Here is a 27,372-nt window from a genome sequence, read left to right on the forward strand (position 1 = left end):
AAAGTCATTCCAAGAGACAGCTGAGCCCATTGTGTGTGCACAGATACCAGGGAGGAGGACCCCAGAGGGGGGAACACCTGAAAAAGAAACAACAGCCACCAACCAAGGGAGCCAGCAGACCAGGGCAGGAAAAGGGCCAGCGGTAAGCTTACATTCAACAGGTCTCAGCAAAAGCCATCATGTTCCTGGACATCCCCTGGCTTGGACGGCCCAGCCACTGCACCACCATGGAAGCCATAACCTGGAGGGGCTGGAGGACACCTACCCCCTGCCTTCAGGAACAGCCCCTGGGCTGTCTCACTCCCAGCCCGTGCCCAGGCTTGCTGGCTGGCACCAAAACATGACCAGGGACAGTGTAAATAATTTAACCGTGTGGACAGTCACATTTGACACTGTGGTCACTAAGGAGAGTATGGTGCTCAGTTCTTGGCCATGCAAACCCCACTCATGCACGTTTGGCCCACGCTTCACCCAAATGGAGCAGTTTTGTTCAAATATCACATGGCATGGGCAAAAGGGGAGTTCCCAAGGGGACATAAAGCCATTTCGGGGCAGCAAGACTGTAGTCCCAGTGCACAGTCCCAGGAGACCCAAGGCTCAGTAGGAGAATGGCCAGTGATTCCCAGCTCATCGATGATGAGGGGCAGGGGATGGTGGGCTACCCTCCATGCCTTATCCATGGACATGCCCAGGAGCAGATGTCTTCACCTGCCTCTATTTCCCCAAAAGCTCTTTCTCCTCCCCAGCACCCCAGCTGCTAGCAAGCACCAGATTGCTAACTGGCAGACCTGATCACCCACACCATACCTTGGTTTCCCTTCACTGCAAGGACAAAGCTCCTGTTACCATAGCTCTTCATCCATGTCCTACGCTCCTGTGGGAGCTGAGAGCTGGGGAACTCCAGCCTGGCAGCCGCACCAGTGAGACTGAAGTGGTTTGGGCTGGATGGTGCAATACTGGTATGCTCCCTCCCACCCCATCTCTGCAATACAACCCCCTGGGAGCCCCACCAGCAGCCTGGCCAAGCAGCACACAGCAGGGCACCCGCGACATCATGGTGCTGAGCTTCCAAGAGACACCTGCAGCCCAGCTGCTGTTGAAAGTGTCCTTCACCCCTACGAAAACTACTTCCCCTCCTTGTACCCCATTGCATCCCTCTGGCTGCTGCAGCATTACAGGCAGCGCTGGCTGCACACCCCATGCTCCGCGCTGGCCTTCAGGCTCAAACATGAGGCAGGTCAACCATATGTTGGCTTTTCTTTTTATTTAACAAAATCACAGCACAATAAAAAAGAGAAAAGAAGCAACTTGCACCCGTAATTGTTGCATTGAACAGATCTAGCAGCAAATATCTGAGAACAGCGTGAACACTGCTCGTGTATCCCTGCCCAGGCAGGAGAGCGGGGCAGGCTTTGAACTCGGTGGCAGGCTGGAGGACCAAGAAGGGGGGCAGTGACCCTGAGGAGTGCAAGGGCCAAAGGCAACATCACTGCCCGCTCTGCCACCATCGCATTACTGGCTCTATTTCTACCCATGCAAGGAAGGGCAGGAGGGGAAACAGTGCAGGGAAGTCAGGGCATGACAGCGGAGCATCGGCCACGTTCTGCCCGAGAGCACCTAGGTTGTGCTCAGCGAGGGAGTAGCACAGTGCATGGCCAGCAAGGAACATCTCCATCCATCCCCTCCATCTGCATACTGTCCCATCCTGGCAGCCCATCCCAGGGATGCAGAAGGACTGCAGAAGCTTTGGGGCTGACAATGGAAACCAAAGGGATCAGACTGGTGCTGGAGGTCACAGCTGCTGCACCAAAGGGAAGGCTGGGATCCCCGAACTTATCTCAAAAAAAAAGTTTATGAACCAGCTTCCAGGCTGCAAAGGCAGCCACGGCTCTGGTCCAGCAGCCCCCAGCTCAGCCTGATGCAGGTTGCTGGGTCATAATGGAGACAGAGGGAGCAAGAGAGAGCAGGCAGGGCTCTGCCCAGCCCTGTGCGCTGGCACGAGTCCCGAGGAGGGTCAGCCCTGCAGATGGAGGTGGAAGCAGGTTGGCTTCATTAGCTTCAGGTTCACAGCTGGGATCCGGCCCCACTCCAGGTGCTGGGGCAGGCCATGGGCTTCTTCGGAGCCTACTTGCCCTGGGGTTTGGCCTGGGGGAAGTGAAAAACACATCTGTGTTTTGATCCTTGGGGCAGGACCCTCCCCAGGGTCCCTTCCCCACAGTCGGGATGGTCACCAAGGGGTGACCTCCACTGGCCAAGCCATGGTGATGAAGTGGGGACCTGGCAGGGTTTGCAATGCACCCACCAAACACTTCAGAAGGCCTCCCCGTAAAGATGCACAAGTTGCAAACTCCAAGCTTGCAGGGCAGAAGTGTGTGTGGACGGAGTTTGTTCCCAGTGCTCTTTGCTGCGGCACCCTTTGGGCTCAGCTCAGGGTGGCACTGGGTGGGCAATAGCCCCAGGGCTGCATTTATTTGGGGTGGAAGAGGGATTGCAGAGGAGCCAGATTGGTCCCAGTTGGAGGGAGGAGGGATGGTGACTGAGACAAAGTATCCATGCCTCAGTAGAGCAGTCCCAGCTCTTCCCAGTAGCCCAGTCAGACTGGGAAAAGCCTGTTTGGTGGTGGGTAACCCCACCCACGGGCTCCCCCGTTCCTGGATGAGCACAGGGCTGGCTCTTACCTTCCTGGCAGAGCTGGCATCCAGCTTCTCTTGGAGGCGAACCACCCACGGTGCTTGGAGCGGGGCACAGAGGCGCTTGCCCTTTGTGGTGATGAACCTGCCAGGCCCATGGGGAAAAAAGATGAGGTGAGCAGGACACCCCAGGGATGCTCCAGCACAGCTAAGGTTCTCACCCATTACCTCTCTCACTGTCCTCCTCCATCTCTGCCTTGGGATAAATCTCTTCCCTGACTTTTGTCCCAAGTGTTCCCCTCCCAGCAGGTCTGCCCTGCTCTGATTGAGCCTCTGATCTCCAGGGTCTCTTCCACATCCATCCCTATTCCCTCACCTCCAAACCAAGCTCAACATCTCTCCTCCACTCTGCTCTGCCTCCCTCCCTGCCACCCCGCAGGGTCCATCCCTTGGCCATCACCACCCTGGGGCTTTTGTCCCTCAGCCATCACCACCCTGGGGCTCTTACACAGTAGCTGGGATGTCGCAGCCATCCTGCACCAGCTGGAGCTGATAATCCTGCACTATCCGCCGGGGAATTGGCTTCTCGCTCGTCCGCAGACAGCAGTCGAGGACGTTGTTCCCGCCGTGCACTGGAGGAGGAACACACCATGCAGGCTGAGGTTGCTCTCCCTGGGTTGGCTGCACCTTCACCCAGCCTCCTCGGAGGGTGAAGGGGCTGTGGGGCCACCCCAGCGGAGCTGGGCAGGATGGTGCCCACCAGCGATGCCCTTGCACACTGCCCTGGCTGCAGGCACAAGCTTTATTGCTCCCACACCCAGGTGCCAGGAGCCCTTTGCCTCCTTCTGACAGAAAGCAAAAGAGATGAGAAACAGCAGATTTGCCCAGGCGGGCAGCCCTTCTGCAAGCCTGGGTCCCTCCTGCACCCCCAGGGCCAGTGCCAGCAGCAAACAAGGCAGGATGTAGGTCTTCACCCAGCTTCAGGATGCTGCAATACAGACACCCATTCCCGAGGGGCTGGGAATGACTTCAGCTTTACTTGCTGAAGCAGTCACAGGTTTTGCAGCTACCCCATCACCAGCCCGCCCCACACCGATCAGTCCTGTGGCAGCTGAGGGACACAGCTCTCTACGTGTCACTGTGGGGCAGGGGACCTTGGTCACCCTCCAAGCAAATGCTGCATTCACTGTTAACGCCATCAGGATTGACAGGGATGCCCGTAACCCCAGGCAGCAAGATGTGGTGCAACACCACAAAGTCTCTGGATTCCCCAGCTCCCCGCAGCAGAGCAGAGGGCCTGGTGTCACCCACCCAGACAGCTGTGACCTGTGCAAAGCCCATATCCAACACCAGCAGCCTCTCAGACATGGTCTTGGCCCTAACACATGCCTTCCCTCTCCCTCCCAGCCCTGGCACTTGTCCCCAGGTCTCACACCAAAGGGTGCCAGGGATGCTCTCCTGGTGTGCTGGGGAGAATGGGACAAAGGCGATCCCAGCTCAGTGTGCGCAAGCTGGGCTAGAGCACTGAGAGGCAGGATTTCTCCATGGCCTTTCCCAAGCACAGCTCTCCAGCCCCAGTGCCCTGAAGGTTCCTGCCTGGACTTTGATCAGGACAGAGTCCTTCTGGGACAGGTTACAAGCAGCAGATGCAGGAGGGTTGCGACAGAGCCCCAGCAGTGTGTCCATCTAAAAGTCTGCTGGAAATGCAAAAAGGAGCAAGGAACTGGTTTCTCTCCCTTCCACAAGAAAAGCAGCCCAAGAGATTCCCTTCTTACCATCCAGGACACGTCCAAGCACCAGGAGACTGAGGCAGAGAAGATACAGCTGCTGCATTTTGCTGCTGAGTCTGGCAGAGGATGGGCTGGAGGTGACCGTGCTCCGGGCAGGAGAGGTGAGCTCTGCACAGCTTCTCTGCGCTCTGCTGCTGGTGCTTCCTGCTGCCTATTTATCCTTCCAGCCTGTGGCTTTCACTTTCTTTTGGAGGAGTGGGAAGTTGCAACAAGTCTTGCCACAGGCTAGATTTTAATCTTTCAGGAGTTCCCGAATATCCCGTCTGCTTTCCCTGCAGCCAGCTGCTCTGCAGTCCCAGAGCCAAACACCTTCTTGCCCTCTCTGTTACTGGCACCTGGGCCACACAGGCCTAGGTCAGGACCAGAGCAGTTCCAAGGTCCCTTCAACCTGCAAAAGCACCCCGGGGCCCTGGGCAAGCACATGGGGAGTCTCACCCCATACATTTCCCAGTCCCTTCTCTGAGACATCTCTGGGATGTTCCCATTAAATATCACATGGGCTCAACCCACTGATGCTAAGGGGAGAATTTGCCTCAACCCTATTTTTTATGGTTTATATTGGTACTGGTGAGATGCCTGGCTTCTCCTGAGCCCCCCCAGTCTGATCACAGGAGCCTGACTGGCTTCCCCTGCCTGGGTGGGGGCCACAGCCAAAGCTGGTGGACGGAGGAGAGCCCAGCCAGCATGCTTTGCTCGGGGGCCGTGATCTCACATGCCTAAAGACAACCTGTTTTCCAGGTGTCCAGCAATTTGGATCATGGCCAAAGGCGGCTACAGAGCTTCCTGGAAACAAGTTGGAAACTTGGCAGAAGAGCAATAATCTCCCATGGAGGCTGTGTGCATGGTGCAGAGTGCCAACACGTTACCAGTTGCGTGGGCACTGCAGGGGCCAAAGACCAGCACTCCCACTGCAAACCTTCACAGGACCACAGGGACAGAGGCTGTTTCTCCCTGGGATGGTGACTCACCACCATGCCAGCTCCACCAGCAGTGATGTCCCTCAACCAGCTCGCTTCAGCCCTGATAAGTGGCATGTGGGATGCTGAGAGTAGTGGGGTTGTGCAGCTCAGGGAAGGGATGGTGAAGGGGGTCTCACTGCTACCAACAGCTGCCTTGTAGGGATTTTGAGAAATGCAAGAGCCAGGCTTTTCTTGGAGGGGCCCAGGGACAGGATGAGAGGCAAACACCCCCAGTTGCACCCAGGGAAAGTTCCATTGATAGTGGGAAAACTATTTCCCCACAGGCATGAACAAATCCTGGAGCAGGATCTCCCTCCGCCCCCTCTCTTGCTCCACCTTCAGCCTGCCCTGGCACCTCAGTGTGGAGTGCTCCACAGCCGTTCCATGGGGACAAATATCCTAAGACACAAGGCTGGGACCCGGGCACCTCAGCAGGTCCCTCTGCTGTAGGAGACAGTGAGCTCTGCCTCTTCCCTGCTCCACGGCAAGAAGGAAGACAAGACTCCAGCCATGCCATCGGCCAAGGTGGTCCATCCCTGCACACTGGCATTGGCACCAGCTTCATGCATTGGGTGGTCGGTGGTCTCCTCCATCAGGAGAGCATCGCCTCTGCCCTTTGGCCACTCCTGTGGTCCACTCCTGCGGGCCACTCCTGTGCCCCCGCAAGCCCATGCTGTGCCAGAGGTATTAGGCAGGAGTGGGTGCGCAGGATGAGCAGCACAAACAGGATGTGCCAGCTTAACTTCAGTCAGCACCTGCCGCCTTCTAGCGCTCACAAGCTATTGTAGAGAAATCTTAGCTGGCGGAAGGGGAATTTAGGTGGCAGAGGATTAGTGTCAGTCATCAGCCTCAGCCTCCCTGCGGGTTTGGGGATGCAGGCTGGCTGTGGGACCTGGTCTCCACTTGATCTCCCTGGGGCGCTGCCAAAGAGATGCCACAGCAGGAAGGACGATGGCTCCTGGCTGTTGATGCTGATGGCCAGACCTCCAGGCGCAGCCGCTCCTAACCCAGAGCCAGCTCCTCCCCAGGGGCTGGACTGACAGTGTGAAGCCCCCTGTGAAGAGGGGACCCTAAAAGCAGAGCTCTGACCCACCGGCAAGGGATGCTGGGGGTGCTGCCTGACAGCAAACCCTTGTCTCCTTGCACATTCAGTTTGGCAGTTACCAAAGCATGACTGAGGCTTGGCAAGGGGTGCTGGCGGGGGGTGCTGGGGGTCTCATCTTGTGGGACCACCCTCCAGGCACTGCTGGGGTCCTGGTTCCCACAGTAAGCAGAGGGGTCCACTGCCACTTCCCTGGCACAAGGGGCTCCCACCTGCTGCTGGCTTCCAGCGGGCCGTGCACTGAAAGCAGCGTGTCCAGTGTTGAGAGTACATCCTTCTGGGCATAGACCCCTTCACCACCTCTGGCTGCAGGGGACCCCCTGCCCTCGCGCTGCCCGCAGCCCCTGTCGACACATGGGCAGGAAGAAGAGGCTCTGCCTCTTCCCAGCAGCTGTCTGGGTGCCAAGTGGGTGAAAGCACGGCTGCTCCAGTCGCCTTCATTCCCCAGGAGGTGCCTCAGAGGGTGAGGAAAGGGGCTTTCCGCTCGCATTGTGAAAGGGGAATGTGATGGGATTCCCCCCCTACACTGGGGTCAGTGGGATTTCTAAGAAGAGAGTGGTCATCTCTGAAGTGCATCCCTGTGGCATGCAGGGAGGTCACCCCATTCCCCTCACAGGGCTGAGCCTCAGGGACCAGAAGAGATGGCACAGATGGGGAAGAGGGGATGTTTCAGGGTCCAGGCTCTTCAAAGGCACAGGCAGGCAGGGAACAGGCAGGGGATCTGGTGCGATTTGGGAAGAGGGGAGAGCATTGTGTGTGCTGACCCATTTAAGCATCATCCATAGCACTTCGGGAGAGCTGGAGCTCCAGCCCTGAAGACACCACAGGCAGCGGGAAGCATCCCTGAGCACTCACTCCTGCAGAAGCCTCAGTAATGCAGTTGTTAATTAAAGTGGAAACCCGGGGGGGGGGGGGGGGGGCGGATCCCCATGGGAAGTTCAACCCATCAAAATGTAAATGGGATGTGTGAGCATCACCTTCACCCCCGGGCTCTCCCTGGGGAGCACCAGCCACGCTGACACCCTCCTGGAGATCTGTCGGCTGCAGGAGGCCCCAGGGCAGCTGCTCCCTGCCGGCTTGTGGGCTCTGGCACGCTCCCCCGGGGTGCCTTGTGGTGCTTTGCTTTCCCCCTCCAAGCTATGGAGCTGGAAAGGGCAAAGGGGGAATTTCAGCAAATTCCAGGCACAAGCAGTCCCTGGAGCAGGATCTGGCCTGGCTACATTCACTTAATTGGGAAATAGTGGGCAGGCATTGCAGCTGTTTCAACTTCCCTTGCAACTCCCAGCACAAGGAAGCCTCCTGCACGGCTCCCATTGCAGTCTCAGTCTTGTTGCAGCACGGGGACGGGGCCACCGTCAACCCATGGGGCTCAGGGCCCCACTGGATCTCCTCTAGATGAGGGAACCCAGTCAATCTGATTTTACATGGAGTTAAGGGGGAAAGAAGAGCAAGCCATGCTTTTGCCCAGAGGAAGCAAAGGTAGTCCTGAGGATCTGGCTAAGAGGGATGCAGAAGGTGCCAATTCCTGCTCTGTTAGAGCTCATCTGTCCCTAACACTCGTTGACTTCAGTGTCATTGATGTTGAGGTCACCATAGGCGATGGGCAGCAGAGCCGAGGCCCTTCAACTGGGTCCCTCTCCACCCCCAGGTAAGCAGCCATCTCCCAGGGTTCCTACAACACACGTGTCCCTCAACATCATTTTTGGGACGTGCAGTTTCCCAGACAGGTGCTTCCTGCAAATGTCCTCAGACATGATGGCACTGAGATGGCAGTGGCCAGGTGGGATGCCCCCAGCCCTGGCTCCCTGCTGTCATGCCATCTGTCCTCCTCTCTGCAGCCTCTCCAGGGGTTTCAGGAGGTGATGGCTGTGGAACAGCTTGGAGACCTGTGCAAAAAGCAGCCCATGAGCAATTTCCTTGCCATCTCCCATGTGGCTTAGCAGGAAGGATGCCCAGTGAGGCTGCACATCAAACTCACCTAACCAGATCTAAAAGCACACAGGATGGACCAAAACCTTTGGGTGCTGCTCTTTTTCACTGCTCTGCTGGCTCTTAGACTGACACTAGGCAGAGAAGGCTGTGGGGTTCTTGGTCTGATGCAGCTTTGGGACATGGCTCATGTTGGCCCCACCACAGGACATCCTCAGAGGAGAGCAGATGCTCTTCCACCATGCCTTGGAGAACTGCAGCCCAGAGCTGGTTGCATCCCAGCAGGATGGGAGGGAGGCAGAGGGACCTGAGGGCGTGGGGAAGTGGAAGGAGGACTGACAGCACAAGGACACCCCAAAGCCAAGGGTCTCCAGCCAGCAAAACAGAGGCCAGGGGAAGGCGGGCACTTGTGAGCTACATGTAGGCGAAGAAACAGCTGAGAGGAGGCTCTGTGCTGGGGACCTCTAGGACAGGATGGATGCCAGGGGATGGCCAGGACTGGTGGAAGTCCCTATTGCCCACTTCTCCACCTCCTCTCTGCTCTGAAGACCATGGCAGACCCCATGAGGGCAGTGTTAGTGGACCGAGCACCAAAACTACCTTGAAGCTTCAGCTGGAAGCCACAGCCCCTGTAGCACCCACGTGGCCCCAGAAACTGGTGCCTGCAGGGCTGCTGCAGTGTAGCTGGTTCCTACTTCTCAGAAATGGCATGGGGTGGAGAGATGGAGCTGATGTGTGTGTCTCCAAGTGAGCCTCACTGGAGCTCAGCCCAACATCGCAGTCCAGCATGCTCCACTGCCGGCACAAGCCCGGAGCACTGTCTGCGCTGGCTAACGACTTGAGCTAATCATTTGGCCAATGTTCAAGACTTCCCTCTTCTTGGCTGGGCTCTGTGGTTTCTGTCTCGCCTGGCTACTTTCTGCTGCCACTGAAGCCTTTCTGCTCCAGGGTGGCCAAGCTCTCCTAACTTTTTGCTTTGCTTGACACAGTTGCAACTTTCTTGCCTTCCCTGCAGAATGTCTAACAAGGCTTGTACAGCCCTTGCACACCAACTACCCTGGCACATGCTGCATCGATGCTGCCTTGTCTTTGCACGTGGGGTGAAGCAGCAAGTTTGCCCTGCCCAGGGGTACGACTGTGTGAATCCTCCTCGGCTGCTTCGCTGCAGCATCATCTTAGAGCGTCTTCTTTACATCGCTTGTCTCAGCTGGCGTCTGTGACGGAAGGGGGTTTGGCCCCTGCTGTGTACTCCAGACCCCAGCCCATCACCTCTCCCCTCAGCCTCTCACAGGGAATCTCCTTGGAAGTGTTTCCCTGGTGCCATCTCACCATGGCAGCACTGCGGCCACCTGCTTCGCCAGCAAGACGCTCCCACTATGTTATCTGTGCCTGAGCATGAGACAAACTCAGGCACTCTTCCACAGCCTCTGCTTTTAGGGTAAATTTTATGGTAAATTAGAGCACGCCCACGGGCACATCTTTTTAATCTGTTTAACGTAATGCCCACCTAGCATTTGAAGGGAAAAAAACACCCGTGCTGTGTTTACATCTCTGCAGCCACAGAGACACCAGGATACATTTCACATGCTGGCTCGCTCCTATCTTCTCATGCTTTGCTGTTTGTGGTTGCAGACGTATTTGGCTGGACCTCATTTCTAGGGGGTTTTTGCAATCATTTCACAATCCCCTGACACCACGACCAGCACAACAAGGAGTCCTGCAGAAGGCAGGCCAGCCTCACAGGGCTGGATGCAGTGCATGCCCAGCAAACCCAGGGCTGCCTCCAGCCCTCCCGCAGCAGCCCCGGCTGATTCCCAGTGCACGGGTGTCAGTTCCCAGGCTCCCAGTAAAGCCAAGGCCAGAGCACAGCCTCATTAATAACTTGGTTTAATGTTTTTTTTCCCAAAGCGGCTGCAAGCACAGAGTCCCTGCTTTGAGCAAGCGGTCCAGGGAGGTTTAGAGTCGGAGGGAGAAGCTCCGCTGTGAGCAAAAGTCACCACATACAAAACGGTTCTGTGCCCCCGTGTTTGCTGGCATCTCAGGAGCCCTTGGTGGGGACAGGTGAGCGAACAGCATGGCTTCACCTTGCTGGGCAGCTGCAGGAGAGGCGACATGCACGGTCCCCCTCCCCTACGCCAGCAGCTCCCAGCCACTGCACCCCAGGGATGCAGCACCCAGGGGGGCTGCAAAAGCCAGGACCCGGGGGATGATGGTGTGTGGGGCAGGAGAGCAGCCCCACATGCAGCCCGCCCCGCCAAAGCCCATCACAACAGCCAGAACAAATGAGTTTGGTAGTAAAAGATATATTTTATTGCCTCACATCCTGTCCAAATGCCAGTCTGGCAGATGGCCGCATCCTCCCATGTGGAGGAGAGGGCAGCAAGGAGCCAGCACAGCACTCGTCCCGTACTCGGGGCCAGTATCTTGGACTTCACAGTTTCTTTACACAGCCTTAACATAATACACCTAAACACCTGCCTAATAAAGCAATCAAGCCAGATAAATGTGCATGATAGAAACATCCAGCTACAAGCTTTACTCCAGCTAACACACAGCCTTTGCTGACACTGTTAAGCCCAGCAAATCCTATTATTGTAATTATATGACTTGATAGACCTTTACTGACCAAAGTCCACGTCTGAAGTCTCTGCAAGCAAATAGCACTGTGGCTGCGGTAGAGCCATTCCACTTACTCCTTCTCAGCGTGCTGGAGGATTTGCAAGCACAGGGAGACAGCAGTTCCTCACCAACCCTGTCCTGGAAGTCTGTTCCCCCTCTACTTGCAGTTTCACCTTAAGGTGCCCTTGGGTTAAGTGATCTCTCATTTTACTAAAGGTTTGGGATAGAGCTGCTGTCAGATGGCTGCAGCATGTCTGCAACGTATTTTGCAAAGTCTTCTATTCCCTTGTCTGCACAGCCTCATGTGCAGTTTTCACCACATAAGCTTTTCAGACTTGGGAAGAAAGTATATGAGTTTCTTTTTTTTGTTTCTTTTTGTTTCTTTTTTTTCTTTTTTTTTTTTTCAGAAGACTAAGTATTTGACTTAATAATGTCTGAATCTCTGACAACAGCAGAGGAGGATAAAGGGGTAAAATTCCACTAAAATGAACAATTTGTTCTGATTTCATTGTAATTTTGTACCTAAAAAAAAAAAATCAAAGGGACAAATCCTGACTATCATCTTCCAAACTACATTGCAACAGCGTGCTATAAAAGCCGAAGGGAAAGCCTAGAACAGCGCAGACATACAGCAACACTGTCACCCCCGCTGCTCCCTAACTCTCCATCTCAGCCGTCATTAATTGCTCTGCGAGGAAGCCTCCAGCAAGCAGCCCAAGCAGGGCCGGGGGGAACATGGGACCTGCCTGGCACCCCACAGCCCTGCAAGCTGAAAAGGAGCAAACAGGTGAGAGGGAAATGAAATGCAGCCATCATTTATTTGGTAGAAAAATAAGAGCAATCTTCCAGAAAAGCCAGCCTGCAGCATAAAGGGTACTCTGTGAAGCACAAGGAGCTAGAAGTAGAGCCCTCTAGGAAGACTGAATGAAAGCAGAGACTTTAAATATAAATACAAATGTATAAAAAAACCCCCAAAAAGTCACAGGAAAAGCTGCCATCCTGCCAGGCTACAGAAATCCCCTCTGGTGGGAAGGCTGCCCACCTACCCCTCGGGGCCATGGCTCAGCTCCCACATGGGTCCAGGTCCTCCCCAGCATGGCTGTGGGGCGAGTGAGGACCTGGGTGGCCCCTGCCGCCGAGAGCACCCAGCTGGTGCAGGGGGTCCCGGCTGGGGGGATCTCTGCGGCAGGCACAGCAGCACCGAGGGGGCTGCGGAGCAGAAGGCAGCCCCCTCGGCCAGCCCCGTCCTCACCCCAGGGCTGGTGGGCGGGCGGGTGGTCCGTGGATTGTCCATTGCAGTGAGTCAGTCATCAGTGGGAAAGGCATCCGTCCTAGGGGAGAGGAAGGCAAGGAGGGAGCGGTGAGGTGGAGACGGTCTCAGCAAGTGTGCCCACCCCAGCCGGGGGGCTGTTGCCTTGCATGACATGCCTTGCCCGTCCCCAAGCATTGCCTTGCCCCACCAGCTGCAGAAAGAAATCTGATTTTAAGGCAAGCACAGACCAGGAGGAGCTGTGCCCTAAGCGCCTCCAGCAATGGCTGTGGCAACCCTCCCAGGCTTGGCACTGGGAGCTGGACGCCCACCCTCCTACAGGGAAGGATCTGGGATGGGGGGCAGAACCCTCACCCCATCACCCTGCTGCCCCCCCACACCCCGCCTACCTCTTCAGGCCTGACTTAGACCCGCTGCCGCTTCTGCCGCTTGGGTCTGCCCCCGGAACGTGAGGACTGTCCCTTCTTCTTGTCCTTCTTGTCGTTCTTCACCTTCTTGTCCAGGTTCTGCATCAACTTCTGGATGGCGGGGTCGGTGGGTGAGGCACAGATTTTCTTATTCTTCTTGGTGGTAAACCTGGGGGTGCAGGCAGAAGGGTTTGCTGGGGGGTGGGCAGGGAGGAGGACACAGGGAGGAAGGGCTTGGCTGGAACCAAACAGCTCTGGATGGTCCTGACTGCAGCAGGGTACTCACACAACAGCACGCAGCAAACATCCCAGCTCGGGTCCTTGGAGGCTGTAGGACTTCACCAAGTTGCTGGGGATGGCTTTCCGGCTGTGCTTCAGGCAGCAGTCCGAGGCTGAGCTGCCAATGCCTGGGGGCAAGGGCGGAACATGGGATTTTGGACCCTCACCAAGCCAGGGCACCTTCCCAGCCCCAGGGGAGCACAGCACAGCCGGCTGATGGCACAGGGCTTGCTGGGTGTCAGTCGTGGAAGAGGTGCTGGGGCAGCATGTGAAGGCGGGAGCACTCAACCGCAGTACCCAGTTGCAGGTTGGACCCTGCCCCAGGATATGTGACATCAATTTCACTGCCAGGGGAGGGGAAACTGAGGCAGAGACAGGCTCCTTCCAAAGGGACTAAACCTCATTCTCTGACCTGCCCCATTCACCTTGGAGTTCTGCTGCCCTACCAGCCCTGTGCACACACACACGTGCTCCCAAGTCAAGCAAGCACTGCAAGCCAATACCACACACCAACTACACGTGCACACAGGCACACACGCTACACATGACTGCTCTGCAAACCCCACACCCCCAGCCATGCACACACCCAAATGCAACACAACCCCCCCGCCATGCACTGTGACCGCACCACCCAGCACCCTGCAGAGACCCCACTAAGCACCCATCCCCTGCCCCATCCCACCCACAGGCAGGCAGGAGGGCTTTGTGCCCCTCACCTTGAGCCGGGGCGATGAGGAGGGCAGCAGCCAGGAGGAGCAGTGGCAGGAGGAGGCGCAGAGCCATGGTGAGTGCCACGGGTGCTGAGCTGGGCAAGGCTGGGGAGCAGGACGCGCACTGCTGCCTCGTGTCGAGGCTGCTTCTATTTATCTCTGGACACTTTGCTTTCATTTTCGACCAGCCTGGCAGGCAGCCCACCAGACAGCCAAGGGCTGGGTGATGGACAAGAGGGAGGGTGGGATATTCTTGTAAGCTGTGAGCCCCCCCTTTACAGACACGTCCTGTCTTGTTCCCAGCTGCTCATCACGGCACAGGGTGCCAGGTGGGGTGCACGCCGGAGACACGGCCCCCATCATGGCTAGATGAGTTTGTGGGCTCCTGTTTCCTATCTGGTTCTGCAACCTGCCACTACCTGCTCTTGGTGGGTCAGGTGTTGCTGCTTGCCTGTTTTTTCCCCCAAACAGGAATCTGGGCGGGTGGCCAAGCCATTAGGGAAACAAAAGAGTCAAACTGTTTTGCTTCCCCACCTCGTGAGCCAAGCCACTCACTCCACACAGGTGAGAATGTGCTCAGAGTGACCCCACATCCAGCCCCCTGAGCCTCCATCCCCCTCCAGCTGCCTCAGGGGCCTCCCCACAGAACTGAACACATCTGCAGGGCTGGACTGCAAATGAGGCCTGGGGAGATAGCACAGCCCACCGTGCATTGGTGCTAATGCCAAATTGTGGGGAGCTGAGGATGAGCCAGGACCTCAACTGGCTGGAGGAGCGGGCTGACAGGAACATTCTGAGGTTCAACACAGGCAAAATATGAAGTCCAACAGGTGGGACGGTGTGACCCCACACAGCCAGGCAGTTTGGGCATGGCTGGCAAGATGGGGGCTATGCAGGAGCAGACCTGGAGGAGCTGGATAGGAGCCCTCAGGGCACCCCTGTGGTGGCAAAGGCCACCCAAAGAGATGGACATGTGGCTGGACCAAGCCCTAAGCAACCTGGTGAAACACCGGTCCTGTTCTGAGCAGGGGATGGCCAGAGACCTCCACATTTTCATGCAATTCCCAGGGCATGGTCTGGGTAGAAGTTTCAGAACCACTTTGGGCAACCTGTTCCAGTGCTTGAAATGTTATCATGTTGAAAACATTTTCCCCATTATTTAATTGGAATTTCCCTTGATGTGTCTGGTGCCACTGCCTCTCTCCCTGCCCCAGGACTCCTCCAAGAAGAATTGGGAACCGATATCTCTCCAGCCCCGCCGGGCAGCCGGCAAGGAGCCCCCTTGGCCATCCCATCCCCAGCTTCACCACCCCACTGCTCGCATCCCCTCTTCACCTGCCCTGGCCTCCAGCTCCTCAGCCAGCCCCGCTCCCACTGCTTGTGTCAGCCGTGTCCTGGGAGCCCCGATGGGATGCAGAGCTGTCATGGGGTCTCCCCAATGCCGGTTGGGGAGAGCCCCTTCCCCAGCCCCGCTGCCTGCGCCCTGGGGTGCAGCCCCAGGACTTTTCACCGTTTCCTGATAAGGACCCTCATAAACAGTTATCAAGGGCAATGAGTAACCCAGGGGGAGACCAAAGTCCCAGCTGCTGTACAAAGCAGAGCCACGATAAGATGCTCAGGCTCTCAGCCCCTCAGCGGGGAGGGGGCAATGCTGGCATCATGGTAGGGGGGGCTCACCAACAACTGCCCTGCAGCCTTCTCTTGGGCAAGGAGACCAGCAAGCTGCAGTGGCTTGCTGCCTATCTCAAGGAAAAGTTGGGTGTCTGGGGCAGCATGGGATCCAGAGCTGCGCTCCTGCACCTTCCCCCATCACCCACGCAGAAGAGAAAGTAAGCTCTCATGCTGGGCGGGGGGGGGGGGGCAATGCCCAGATGGGGGGGGGGGCAGCTCCCCATGCACTCATGCAGCATGGAGGTTGATGTGGTCTCAGGCACCAGCCACTGGGGCATGCAGCAGTAACAGGCCATGGGCAGAGGCAGGTTGCCTGTCGGTGCCTCTCCCCAGGGTGCCAGGCAGCATGGGAAACTGGTTCTTGGAGACATCCTATGTGCTGTCACCCATCCCCTGAACCCCAAAGCACTGGTGGCATCAGGACAGGGCAGGAAAAGGAGAGCCACACTGGCTTTTACTGCTTTTTCAGCCTTTATTTGTACAACCTCTCCAGGCAACAGTGCCCAACTGAGCTCCTGGGTGAACCCTTGCCCTTGGCACATCTGGGACACCATCCTGCTGCAGATCCATGAGCTGGAGAAGCTGGGGGAGCACTGATCCCATAGCCATCCACCCTGGTGAAGTGTTTCGCCTATGTGGCATAAGGACAAGGGATGTGGAAGGATGTTGCCCCTAGCACGGACCAGTCCAACCCAGGGCTCCCTCGACTCCAAAGGAGCCCAGGAGAGATCTGTGGTCCCATTGTGGAGCCCAGCTCCCTTCCTTGCCCAGTCCCAGTCCCAGTTGTGGCAGCAGGCACCTGGAAAGTCCCTGGCTCTCTGCATGTTTTCAAGACACCGCAGCAGTATCCTCTGGCCAGAAGCCAGCCCCAAATATGGTCCGAGCTGATTAGTAGGGTCAGGGCATCAATCTTTGGCAAGCCTCTGGTTGCTGCAATTTGCATGCCAAAGAAAGCAGCTAGCTGAGCAGACCCTCACTCCAATCGCTCCAGGGAAGGTGGATTTGAGAGGACCCAGGAGGGAACAAACTAAGCGCAGGAGTACTCGGCCATTGCTCTGGCTGAGCAACGTAGATGCACCTGCATGCCTGATCAGCAGGGCCCCGTGGAAACTGCCATGGACGTCTGTGCCCCATCTCCCTTCCTGCCTCCCTTCCTTCAGAGCCCCCAGTTCACTCCTTCCTCCCCAAGTGCTTTGGTCTGTCACCTGCCCCCCCAACCCAGGGAGCTTCTGGCAATGAGAGGGGTGAACATCCCTGTTTGCAGGGGCATCGCAAAGCAGACTGAACTTTTGGGATACAGAGGAGCTGCTGGGGATGTGGGGTGGAGGCAAGGCTTTTTAGTGTCCTCCAACACCAGCAGCCTCCAGCAGCTGCTCTGACCAGGCACAATTTCTTGCACACACCCACATAAACTTATTTCTCACCAGCTTGGGCTCCTGCAGCCACCAGCCTTTTCCCACAGCTCAGAGGTGCAGGATGAAGGCAGACACAGCGGGGAGGGGGTCATAATGAGGCAAGGTGCCCCTCTGCAGTGTCTCAGCTACAGGGAAGTCCACTCTGCCCCTGGGGTCTGTCAGACACCATGCAGGGCCTTTGCAACAGGGCTTCATGCAATGGTGCCTCCAGCTACCCCCATGCTCAGGCAGCCCAGCTCAAGCTCTCCACGCATCCCTGTGGTGGTGGGACCTCCACACTGCAGGAGGAGGGGAGGGTCTCCTACACAGAGCCTACAGTGTCCCTGCACACCGCGTGTGCAAAGGCAGCAGGACCATAGCAAAGGTCACCAAAATGCTTTGCTTGTGAGCCTTTCCCAGACAGTGAAACCACTGTGGCAGCTTGTAGGGACTCACTCAAGCCTCCATCCCAAATGCTTCCCATGTTTGCACCCTGCATCCCAGCACCAGACCCTGGAGTTCACCTATGAATTACTTCCCTGGCTTCCAGCATCTTAGTTTCCTGGCATCTCACCCAGTAATGCCATGAGATCCTCTCCCCAGTCCCTCAGTCCTCTGTCCATCCAGCTCTGGGCTGCCCTTCAGCCCTGCAAAAGCCCCCAGCTCTTCCCTGCTTAACCAGACAGCAGGGTCTGCACCCCGGGTGGCTTGGGGCTGGGAGCAGAGGCTTCTCGGGTGCACACACGGACTGAAGACATCGAGGGGAACCAACCGGGGGGCTGGGAATTTCCAAATCCTTCTGGATGCTGCCTCCAAGTTAAAGTCACTGTTAACAGGAACAGGGTCGCGCAGCTCTGCTCAACCCGCTGACCAGCAAATTCCTTCCTGCAGAGGCCTGGATTCCCAGGACCCAGCACAGAGGTAGTTTGCAAAGCCCAGCGTGGAAAATCCCCATGACTGGGAAGGGGAGCAGGCTGCCTGCCAGGCACACCGTATAGAAATGCCGTATAGTGAAACGGTCCTCGGGAAGCGGGAAAGAATTGCTGGAAGCCAGCGGCACACAAGCCGGGCAGGCTCCCCGCTGGCTGCCGCGCCGTCCCCCGGCGTTCGGCAAGGCTGATGGGAAGAGCGGGATGAGCACAACGTGCTGGGAAGGGCAGGCAAGCCAGCTCTCCGGGAGTCCCCTCCCCGCACATGGGCGCTGGGCTTGGAGAGGGTCTTTGACCAGAAGTTTTCCCACACACACCCCCCCCAGGTGGAAATTTGGTTTCCCAGCTGGGTACCGGTACAAGGAGTTAACCCTTTGTTTGCTAGTGCACCTGCAGAGTGTCTCAGCCGCTTTGGGGCAGGACAGGTTCGCTGCTGGAAAATGTGCAGGGAGGTAGCGAGTGAGCTGAGAGGGACCTGAGCGGGGTGCCTTCTCCTACAGCATCCTCTGCATGGCAAGTGGCACTGCCCGTAGTGCTCCCTCAGACCCAGATGCAAGGAGCTGGGCAGGATCTGTGTTTTGTCTCCCTGTGGAAGGCATGTGGTCAAGGCTGCTCGGCTCTCCCTCCTCCTGATCCAGGCATTACCCAACACATGGGATCCTTTGGGCTCGAGCTGTTGTGAGCATGCACATTTGTCACTACGTCACCAGGAAATACCTTCAGTGCTGAAAGGGGTGATGGCTCAGACCCTGTCCGTCCAGCACGGTGGAGACCTCCATGGGGTTGCTGAGGTTCGCGGTGGAAAGGGGACACAGCAAGAAGCTCCTGCTCTTGGCAGAGATGCTAGACCAGAGAGCAGCAGACACCGCAGGGAAGAGGGGGTCAACTGGTGTTTGCATAACCCTCCAAAAACTGGGCCCCTCTCAGCCCTTCCACCAGCCCTCCCTCTTCCACCGAGAAGCACATCAATCCTCCATCCAGAAGTCCCACGGTTGCTCAAACAGCAGCGTGAAATTTAGTGGAAACTGCTGGTGCCAACCCAACCTTTGCTGGAAGCGGAGATGTAACAAGTCATAAATCCTCTCACGGTGAAGTAAGCAGCAGCCCCCAAAGCCAGGCGCGGCGTGCGTGCCAGCCGAGCCAGGAGCTCTGCGCGGTTCAGAATGGGTGGGTTGGCTGGGCTCTGTCCGGCCAGGGATGTGCACACACGTACGCTTTGTGCAAAGGCATTGTCCTGGTGTGTGAATTCAGATACTCAGGAAGCTGCTGGGAAAAAAGGTGGATGAGTGTTGTCAGAGAGGAAACTGGGCCTTCTCCATCTCGGTACATTGGACTTTGTACTTGACACCAGGCAGATCCGTGCTGCAGATGCCCAGTGTCCACCCAGGAGCCCGCTCTGCCCCGTGCTTCTGGAACAAGCTGAGCTCCACGGGCTGGAGAGCCCACATCCAGCCTCCAGAGAAAACAGCAGCTGGCACACACAGCAAGTTCATCAGGAGCAGGGAAATGGAAACGGAGCAATTAAAGATGGCTGAAGGGAAATGAAGCAAAACATCAAGAAGGCTCTGGAGAGTTTGCAGAAGACATTAGAGCAGCACGTAAACTAAGAACTGGATATGCTTCAGCTGCGACTGGAAAACACCCAAGAAGGGCTCTGCTCCTGGGGATGGCTCAGCTGGCCCCTCAAACCAGGGAAGCAACCACCCAGCACTCAGGCAGCCGTAGAAAATGCAAAAGGCAGAGAGAAAACAAAGAGAAAGGAGACGAAGCCCAACAGGGCTAGGAGCTGCCGGGCACCGACACCAGGCAAAGACCTGCCACGTTTCCTGCCAGCTTCATGGGCCACAACCATCTGGACTTGGCATTAGAGGGAGCACCGGTGCCAGGAGGACACCTGAACAGCAGCTGGCCAAGCCCTTCCCAGCAGCGTGCACGGAAAGGAAACAGCTGCTGGAAGGGACGGAAACGGCGGGGGGGCTCTGGGAGCCCCGCTCCGCTATGGACAGGTCTCATCCTGCCCGGATATAATTAAAAGATAGGAAGAAGTTATATACTCCATACCTAAATATACCTGGTCATTAACAGTAACTCAGAGCAGCAGAGCAGAGTGATGGAGCTGTCAAAACCCTGCAACAGCTGACTCCACCGTGGGGCCAGCGCTTGAAGATGTGAGAAGTTACCTGAGGCTCATTTTGGCACCCAGGCAAATGGGAGTAACGCAGAGGGGATGTCTTGCACCACCAAGGAGACCTGCATGATGCACAGCAAACTCCTCCCAGGGACACACAGAGCAGGGACTAACATGAGTGCACCAAAGACCTGGGGCCATTTGATCTGGTCATCAATTTGGTATTTCCAAAAGGAGGCAAGGGACACCCACCTGAACATGAGGAAAACAGCATTTGGAGCTGGGACTCTGCTTAAGATGCCGCAGCCGGCCAGCAAGCATCTGAGCTCTTTGGTTCGGCAGGTGGCTGCAGGCGGTGTGCGATGGGCTGGGAGCAGCGCGAGGGGCTGGAAATTCCCTTTGGGGCTGGGGATCAGGCGAGACGGCTGTTTACAGCATGGGAAGAGCTGCAGGGCCAGAAGCTGGGAGACCTCCCGGCAGCATCCACCTGCCAAATCCTCACAGACTCTGCTATGGCAGCTCTGGGAAAGTCACACAGACAGTTTGCAAGACTCTCCTGGAGGATGCCTGGCTTGGGCATGGGGAGGAGGGGGAGACTCACCACTGTACTCATTGATGGGTCCCATCTCAACCCCTTGGCAGCAGAGCAGACCACGCATATTGTAAAGATCTGGAGGAGCTCAGGGCTGCCAAGACGAGACTGAGCCCAAGCCCTGTCCCATGTCCCCCAGAAGTGACAGACTGTGGCCACAGTCGCAAAGGGGAATTTCCCCACACACAAGAATACCATAAGGGCTGCAGGCCCAATTTCCCTCTGTGCAGGGCTCCACTCCAAGCCTGAAGGTCTCTGTGACAGTTGCCAGTATTGCAAACCCCACACAGCTGCACCAAGGCAAGGTTAGAGAGGCAAGAAAGAGGTTTACGAGACCAGTTGATCTGGTTGGCATTACTCAATATCCAGGGGGAGCATCCTCAGGACATGCTGCTCTCTCCATTGCCTACAGCTACCTCCCACTGGACAGTGGACCACTTTGACAAATACCACAGCCCCTGAACCCCCTCAGGACACAGCTCTGGCATGCCCCCCATGCCCCTTGGGTTTCTCTGTCCACTCAGCAGGGAGACAAGGCCAGATACAAATCTTCCCGTGGGTTTCCAGATACAAATCTTTCTGCCTTGCCTTGCCTTGCCTTGCCTTGCCTCTCTCTCCAGAACCTTATTAGACTCAGGTTCAATGATGACTTGGGCAGGATGTGTCCCAACAACAACTCACAGCAGTGGCTTCACCCTTCCATCACAGTCCAGGGGTGGCACAGCTTTAACTTAAAAATAGGCTGATCTGCTGTTGTGGGTTAACCCCAGTAAGCAGCTAAACCTGCAGATCACTCACTCCCCCCCCCAAGTGGGATGGAGGAGAGAGTATCAGAAGGGTAAAAGTGAGAAAACCCATGGCTTGAGATAAAAGACAATTTAACAGGTAAAGCAAAAGCTGCATGCACAAGCAAAGCAAAATAAGGAATTAATTCACCACTTCACATCAGCAGGCAGGTGTTTACCACTTCCAGGAAAGCCTTCATCATACTGATGAAGTAAATACCTTCATCATATGTAGTGGCTACTTGGGAAAACAAATCTCGTAACTCCAAATGTCCCACTCCCTCCTTCTTTCCCCCAGCTTTTATTGCTGAGCATGACACTATATGGTATGGAATATCCCTTTGGTCCACTGGGGTCAGTTGTCCTGGCTGTGTCCCCTCCCAACTTCTCAGGACCCCCCAACTTACAGAAAAGGCTTTGAGACTGTGCAAACACTGTTCAGCAATAACTAAAGCATCTGTACATTATCAACACCGTTTTGGTCACGAGTCCAAAACATAGCATCATGCAGGCTACTCTGAAGAAAATTAACTCTATCCCAGACAAAACCAATACAATCTCCACCCTGTATTTTATAACATTTATGTCATGCTCAGGTCCCACACCATCCAATACATCCTCATTAACCACCTCCCTCCCTGCTTCCTGTCCTTTGATTTATAAACAGATATCATTCCCTTAGCCCATTGGCCACCCCCGTAAAATGTCCACAAAATGTCGACTGAGTTCATTTAGCCCATGACTTTGGGCTCCACCTGTTATGGTGGTCACTCAGGACAGGAGAGGTGGTGTGTTGTGTGGAGTTACTGGGCACCAAAGCCAACTCAGGTCAGGTCACTGCTGCACTTGCGCTGCTTCTTGTAAGGCTTGTCCTCCCTTGGTTCAGGTGGTTCCTGCTATAGTAATTCCTACAACGTGCAACTCAAATCATGGGTTACAACAATTTAAAGGTATTTCTATTACGATCCCACCCCCTGTCCCTTTGGACCAGATCATTTGGTTTAACATTGTAATGAACTCCTCCCCTTGCCCCTGCTCTGGCTTGGACTTACCCACAGACTGCAGTCCCTTAGGGATGTACCTGCTCCACGTGGAGCCTTATCTATGAGCCACGGTCTCTCCAGGGGTATACCTGCTGCAGCACAGACTTGTCCACAGCCACTCTGAGGTGCACCTCTTCCAGCGTGGCCTTCTCCATGGGCCACAATGCCTTCAGAGATGCACGTGTTCCAACATGGCCTTACCCATGGCTGCAGTCCTTCCGGGGGTATACCTGCTCTGTCGTGGGCTCATCCATGCCCACATGCTTTGAGGTGCTCCAGCACAACCTCGTGCACAGTCACTGATACGTCAAGGTGTATCTGCTGCAGCACGGACTTATCCACAGCCACAGATGCTTCAATGTGTACCTTCTTTAGTGTGGACTTATCCTTGGGCCACAATCCCTTCAGCAGGGATTGTCCTTGCTGCAGCACAGACATAATGATGGCCACAGACACTTTGAGATGTACCTGCTGTGGTGTGGCCTTATTCATGGCCAGTGATGCTTCAGGGTGTCCTGTTTCCACGTGGACTCACCCACAGTTCACGGTCCCTTCGACTCAAGTGCACAGAGGAGTTCCAGCCTGTCCAGGACAGCAGCACAGGAACACCAGTGATGCCCCGGCCATCTGCCAGCCCAGGAGCATGGCCACTGCTGTTATCAAACTGTTCCCAGGCACAGCACAGTCAGATGATAAGCAGTACAGCAGTACAGTGAGCAGCAAAAGCAAAAAGCAGCCACTAATGAGCACTAGGGTCTACTATTCTGTAAGGCAAGCGAGCCTCATGGCCAGCACAGGAGCCTGCCAATTAGTAGCTAAAGAGCTATAGCAGCTGTAAATACATCTAGCACACTCCAATCAAATCTGTCATTATATCTAACCTTTTGAGCACCTCACTGGGTACCAAAAAGGACTTTGTCCCAGCCAAAACCAGTACAGCTGCCATATCCCACATAAACACCTTTCTATTCCCTGGTTAGAGCTTCACCAGCCCACTCCAACTCTGCCCATGACACTGTGCAAGAACAGGCTGCAAGACCCAACCTCCTTCTCCCGCTGAGGCCAAAATACAATAGTCAGGGAGATTTATTTTGACAGACATGAAGGACAGAAGCAATGGTTACGTTCCTCCTGTCTGACTGCAGGCCAGGAGCTATCATCAACTGAGCCCACTGTCATGATCGATTAGGTCAATTCCTCTTCTGTAAGCACAACCCAGATAGCCCTGCTGTCCATCAGTATGTCCACTCTCAATAGTTTCAGCAGCCAAAATAACCTGTACTTAACAAAATGTGTGGCTGGCACAAACACCTCACAAACAGGGCATTGGAGTTGATGTATGCTTGTGCACACATACATCAGTGGACCACTGCTGACACCATCCAGCTCTGGAGTCAGCCTTTCAGAAAAAAAAAAATGGATAAGGCTGTGAAAAAAGGATGAGGATATACAAGGGTTCCTCTCCAAGCCATAACCTCCCTTTACGGCACTGGGGAAGTTTTAACAGATGTCTATAATGGGGCAGGAGGCTGGTGTGCAGCCTTCACAGGCACCCAAACATGTAGTGTCCCACCAGATTTGCCCCACAACAGTATTTATTAGGCACATTTACTGACTCAAAGCTGCAGGGCCAGACCAGAGAGCAGTAACAGTTCTTCATCACTCTGACTGGTCATGGCCAACAGTTTGCTTCCCACAGTAACTGCGATGATGAGTTCTCTCATGGCTACAATAGCCATTCTTCATGAGGAACACTCTACAAAACAAGAAACATCCTTTACACCTTCCACCCCATATATCACAAGGAAATCCTACAATGGGTAGGAGAGACCCTCGGCCTTCCCAGGGATGGAGAACTGATGGCACTTGTGGGGACTGCAGAGCATTTCCAAAGCCCCAGACAGCCCCACGCTGCTCTGGGGATGTCACTGGGTCAGAGCTGAGGATGAACCTGACTCAAATGTCCATGGTCCCCCTGCGCTCCCAAATCATGAGCTGCCTCTCCATCCACAAGACCAAGTTGCCCTCGATCTTGGCTGGAAAACAGTGAGGAAGCTGGCATGTCTTCTGGAGAAGAGCCCAAACCCTTCCTCTCTGATCTGGGGAGATGAATGAGCGATCTGCCTTGGCCCATCTGGTGCTGTCCACAGCCCAGAGTTGCTCTGTCCCGATGGGCTAGTGTGTCCTCTCTCCATCCTTGTGATGTGTCTCCGGAGCCTTGGCAGGCGGATGCTGCCGGGAGGTCTCCCAGCTTCTGGCCCTGCAGCTCTTCCCATGCTGTAAACAGCCGTCTCGCCTGATCCCCAGCCCCAAAGGGAATTTCCAGCCCCTCGCGCTGCTCCCAGCCCATTGCACACCGCCTGCAGCCACCCGCCAAACCAAAGAGCTCAGATGCTTGCTGGCCGGCTGCGGCATCTCAGGCAGAGTCCCAGCTCCAATCGCTGTTTTCCCTGTGATCTGACGGGTGCCTCTTCTCTTCTGCCTCCCCTTAGAGACCAGTTCAATGTGACACATGAGGCCCTTTCCCCTTTGCAGAGAGCGATGGAGACAGCAAGATGGTCTTAAAGCAGCCAGGGCTGTTGTGGCATGTAGACACTGGATAGAGGGACATCCCTGTGCCCTCAAAGCAGTTCTACCTCTGGTTGCCCAACTGTTGGGTGACTCTGCACACACCCACGGGGTCCCACACTGTGTGCGCTCTGAAGGTCCAACTCCCCATCTTAGGACCGGAGGTCCCATCCCTGCCTCCCCCAACGGGTCATGTCCCAACACCTTGCCAGCAGAGCAGACCCTACATGTGGCAAGGGTCTGGAGGAGCTCAAGGCTGCCAACATGAGATTCAGACCAGATCATGCCCCGTCTATCCCAACAGTAAGTGACTGTGCTTGCAATCAGGAAGGGGATTTTGCACCCCCAGGAAGACCACAAGGGCCATGGCCCTAATTCCCATCTGTGCAGGGCTCTGCTCCAGTACTGAAGGTCTCTGTGAGAGTTGCCAGCATTGCAAAACATCAGCCTCGCTGGAGGGAGAGGGGGAAGATGTACAAACCAGCAGCAGAGGATTGTGTGCCATTTCCATGCCCAAAGCTCAGGGGATGCTCCTGCTGCCTTTGCCTTTGTCTTGTGCTCCTATCTCTGGCAGCAGGACCACTGGAGATCTGCAAGCCCAGAGTCCGGCTCCCCCACAAGCTGCCTGCCGGCTGCTCAGTGAAAGGACCTTTGTACTAAGCCTGGAACACGAAAGGCCAAAGCATTCTCTTCCTCACCAAACAATGTAGCATCCCTTCATGATCCAACAGCCAAAGTGTTGTGGCCAGATAGGGAAACTCAATGTTGGAGCTAAAATCAAGAGCAGAAGAGATGGGGAGCAGAGTTCAGAGTGCCTCCTGCTGCTTCGCAGGTGGGCATGGACAGAGGCCATGGTTACCTGTGATGCTGGCAGTGCTGTGGGGTTCAGAGCTGCAGGAAAGGGGCTTCAGACCCCACACAGACATCCCCTCTATTTGTTTGATGCCTCCATTGTCATGGAAAGGGGCACCACATGCTTTTTTGACAAAGCAGGATTTCCTCTGAAGCACCATCTGTATTTTCTCTTCCAAAAAGTAAGAGCATGCCAGCCCCACAGTTCTCCTTGCCAGAGGAGTATCAGCACTCAGGGGCTGGGAGGGAGGGCACAAGCCTCAGCACATCCCCACCACAGCCTGGCAGGATGCCATGAACCCCCCGGGGTGCAGGACCCCCGTCTTCCTCTCCTGACATCTGCAACGGCATCCTGCTGCTCTGGGGAGGTTTTATGTCCCCGTCCCTGCGCCGTGGCTGTGTTAGCATGCATAAAAATCGGTCTAAGCAGGTGTGGGGAGAGGGTTTGGTACGTAAATGCAAAGGCCGGGTAGCATGTTTACAAGCAAAAGCATACATAAACCACCCTGCTCTCTGAAAGGGGAGGCTGGAACAGCCAGGGTGGACAGCCAGCCTCCAACCTTGCACCTCTGCATGGCTCCAGCTTCTCATGCAAGTAACCTCTGCTCAGGAGACCCCCACCTCCCATCGTCAGGCCCATCACACAGATCGCATCTGCTCCCTGCCTCTCGTTGAGTGCCTTTTCATCTCCCGTCATCATGATATTATTAGCCTTTTTACCCAGGACAATAGATCTTCCTTGAAATTTGCAGTTGCTCATGTATCACAGGGAATTAAAAGATTAAGCGCATTTTCAAGCTGTCGAGCCCAAGCTGAGCGCACACAGCCACTTTGGCCAGAGCACTGCAAAGATAAGGATAACTGTCCAAACATCCAAGCAGCTCTTGGAGGTCACGCCGCCCTCCCTTCCCACTTGATGTTATCTGCCTTGGGATCTCCTGAGTCACACACAGATTTCAGGAAAAAACTCTCATCTTATTTAAAAACTTTCAACTGCCAGAGATGTCCTGCAGCTTGGGGATGTGGTAGGGGCTAAGTGTCTCCCCAGACACGTGCACCATCTTTCTGGTCACCCCTCTACCCCTGTCAAATATTGGCATAACATTTTCTTCTAAATTTTCTGGAAATCCCCGCTGTCCCAAGACTTGGCCGATGCCTGTGCTCGGCACACTTTGCTAGAATAGGCATTTTATATATGCTAACATGAGTGACGCAGGACATTAGAAGAGCTCTTCTGGGGTGGGCGCAGCCCATCTGACATTGTACTCCCAAATCTCCCTTTGAGGAGCTCCCTGAAGCAACACGCTGAGTCCGTCCACTTCTGTTACAGTCCCTTGACCATGAGAGACCCCAGCGTGCTGGTCCCAAGCTGCCTGAGAAGAGCTGGGTGCGGGAAGTTACAGCTGGGGCACTTGGGACAGCCCGGGATCCCCACCAAACCCACGGGGGAATCAGCAGCATCCCTCGTGGGTCTCCATGTAGGCAGCAATGCCTCCCTGCCCCAGAGCAACCTCATGGTCGGCTGTGGTCTGCAATGTGCAGGGCTAAGACTAGGCAACCCAGTGGTCTCCTCTGGCTTTAAACACCAAACTATGTAAACAGAAGCCCAGAGGAACAAGAAATGAGGGAAGATGTGGCACCCACACCTTTGTCTTTCCTCACAGCCCAGTCAGGGCTCTCCTGCCCATCCCTGGCTGCCAGACCATCTGCTGGCC

General features: G+C 55.7%; 2 protein-coding genes across 2 annotated transcripts; both read right to left on the minus strand.

Annotated features, from left to right (window-relative positions):
- Positions 1–1,254: 1,254 nt before the first annotated feature.
- Positions 1,255–4,576, minus strand: CCL19 (C-C motif chemokine ligand 19). The gene is made up of 4 exons (XM_054809971.1): positions 4,406–4,576; positions 3,139–3,262; positions 2,679–2,775; positions 1,255–2,145 (listed from the first exon to the last, which is right to left on the minus strand). The coding sequence occupies exons 1-4, from the start codon at positions 4,461–4,463 to the stop codon at positions 2,125–2,127; spliced, it is 300 nt and encodes a 99-aa protein (XP_054665946.1). The 5' UTR covers positions 4,464–4,576; the 3' UTR covers positions 1,255–2,124.
- A 6,121-nt stretch (positions 4,577–10,697) lies between these two features.
- CCL21 (C-C motif chemokine ligand 21) lies at positions 10,698–13,858 on the minus strand. The gene is made up of 4 exons (XM_054811029.1): positions 13,702–13,858; positions 12,993–13,113; positions 12,689–12,875; positions 10,698–12,360 (listed from the first exon to the last, which is right to left on the minus strand). Exons 1-3 carry the CDS (start codon positions 13,766–13,768, stop codon positions 12,704–12,706), a joined length of 360 nt encoding a protein of 119 aa, XP_054667004.1. The 5' UTR covers positions 13,769–13,858; the 3' UTR covers positions 10,698–12,360; positions 12,689–12,703.
- Between the last annotated feature and the right edge of the window lie 13,514 nt (positions 13,859–27,372).

This window comes from Grus americana, chromosome Z, assembly GCF_028858705.1.
Source record: "Grus americana isolate bGruAme1 chromosome Z, bGruAme1.mat, whole genome shotgun sequence".
Lineage (NCBI taxonomy): Eukaryota > Metazoa > Chordata > Aves > Gruiformes > Gruidae > Grus > Grus americana.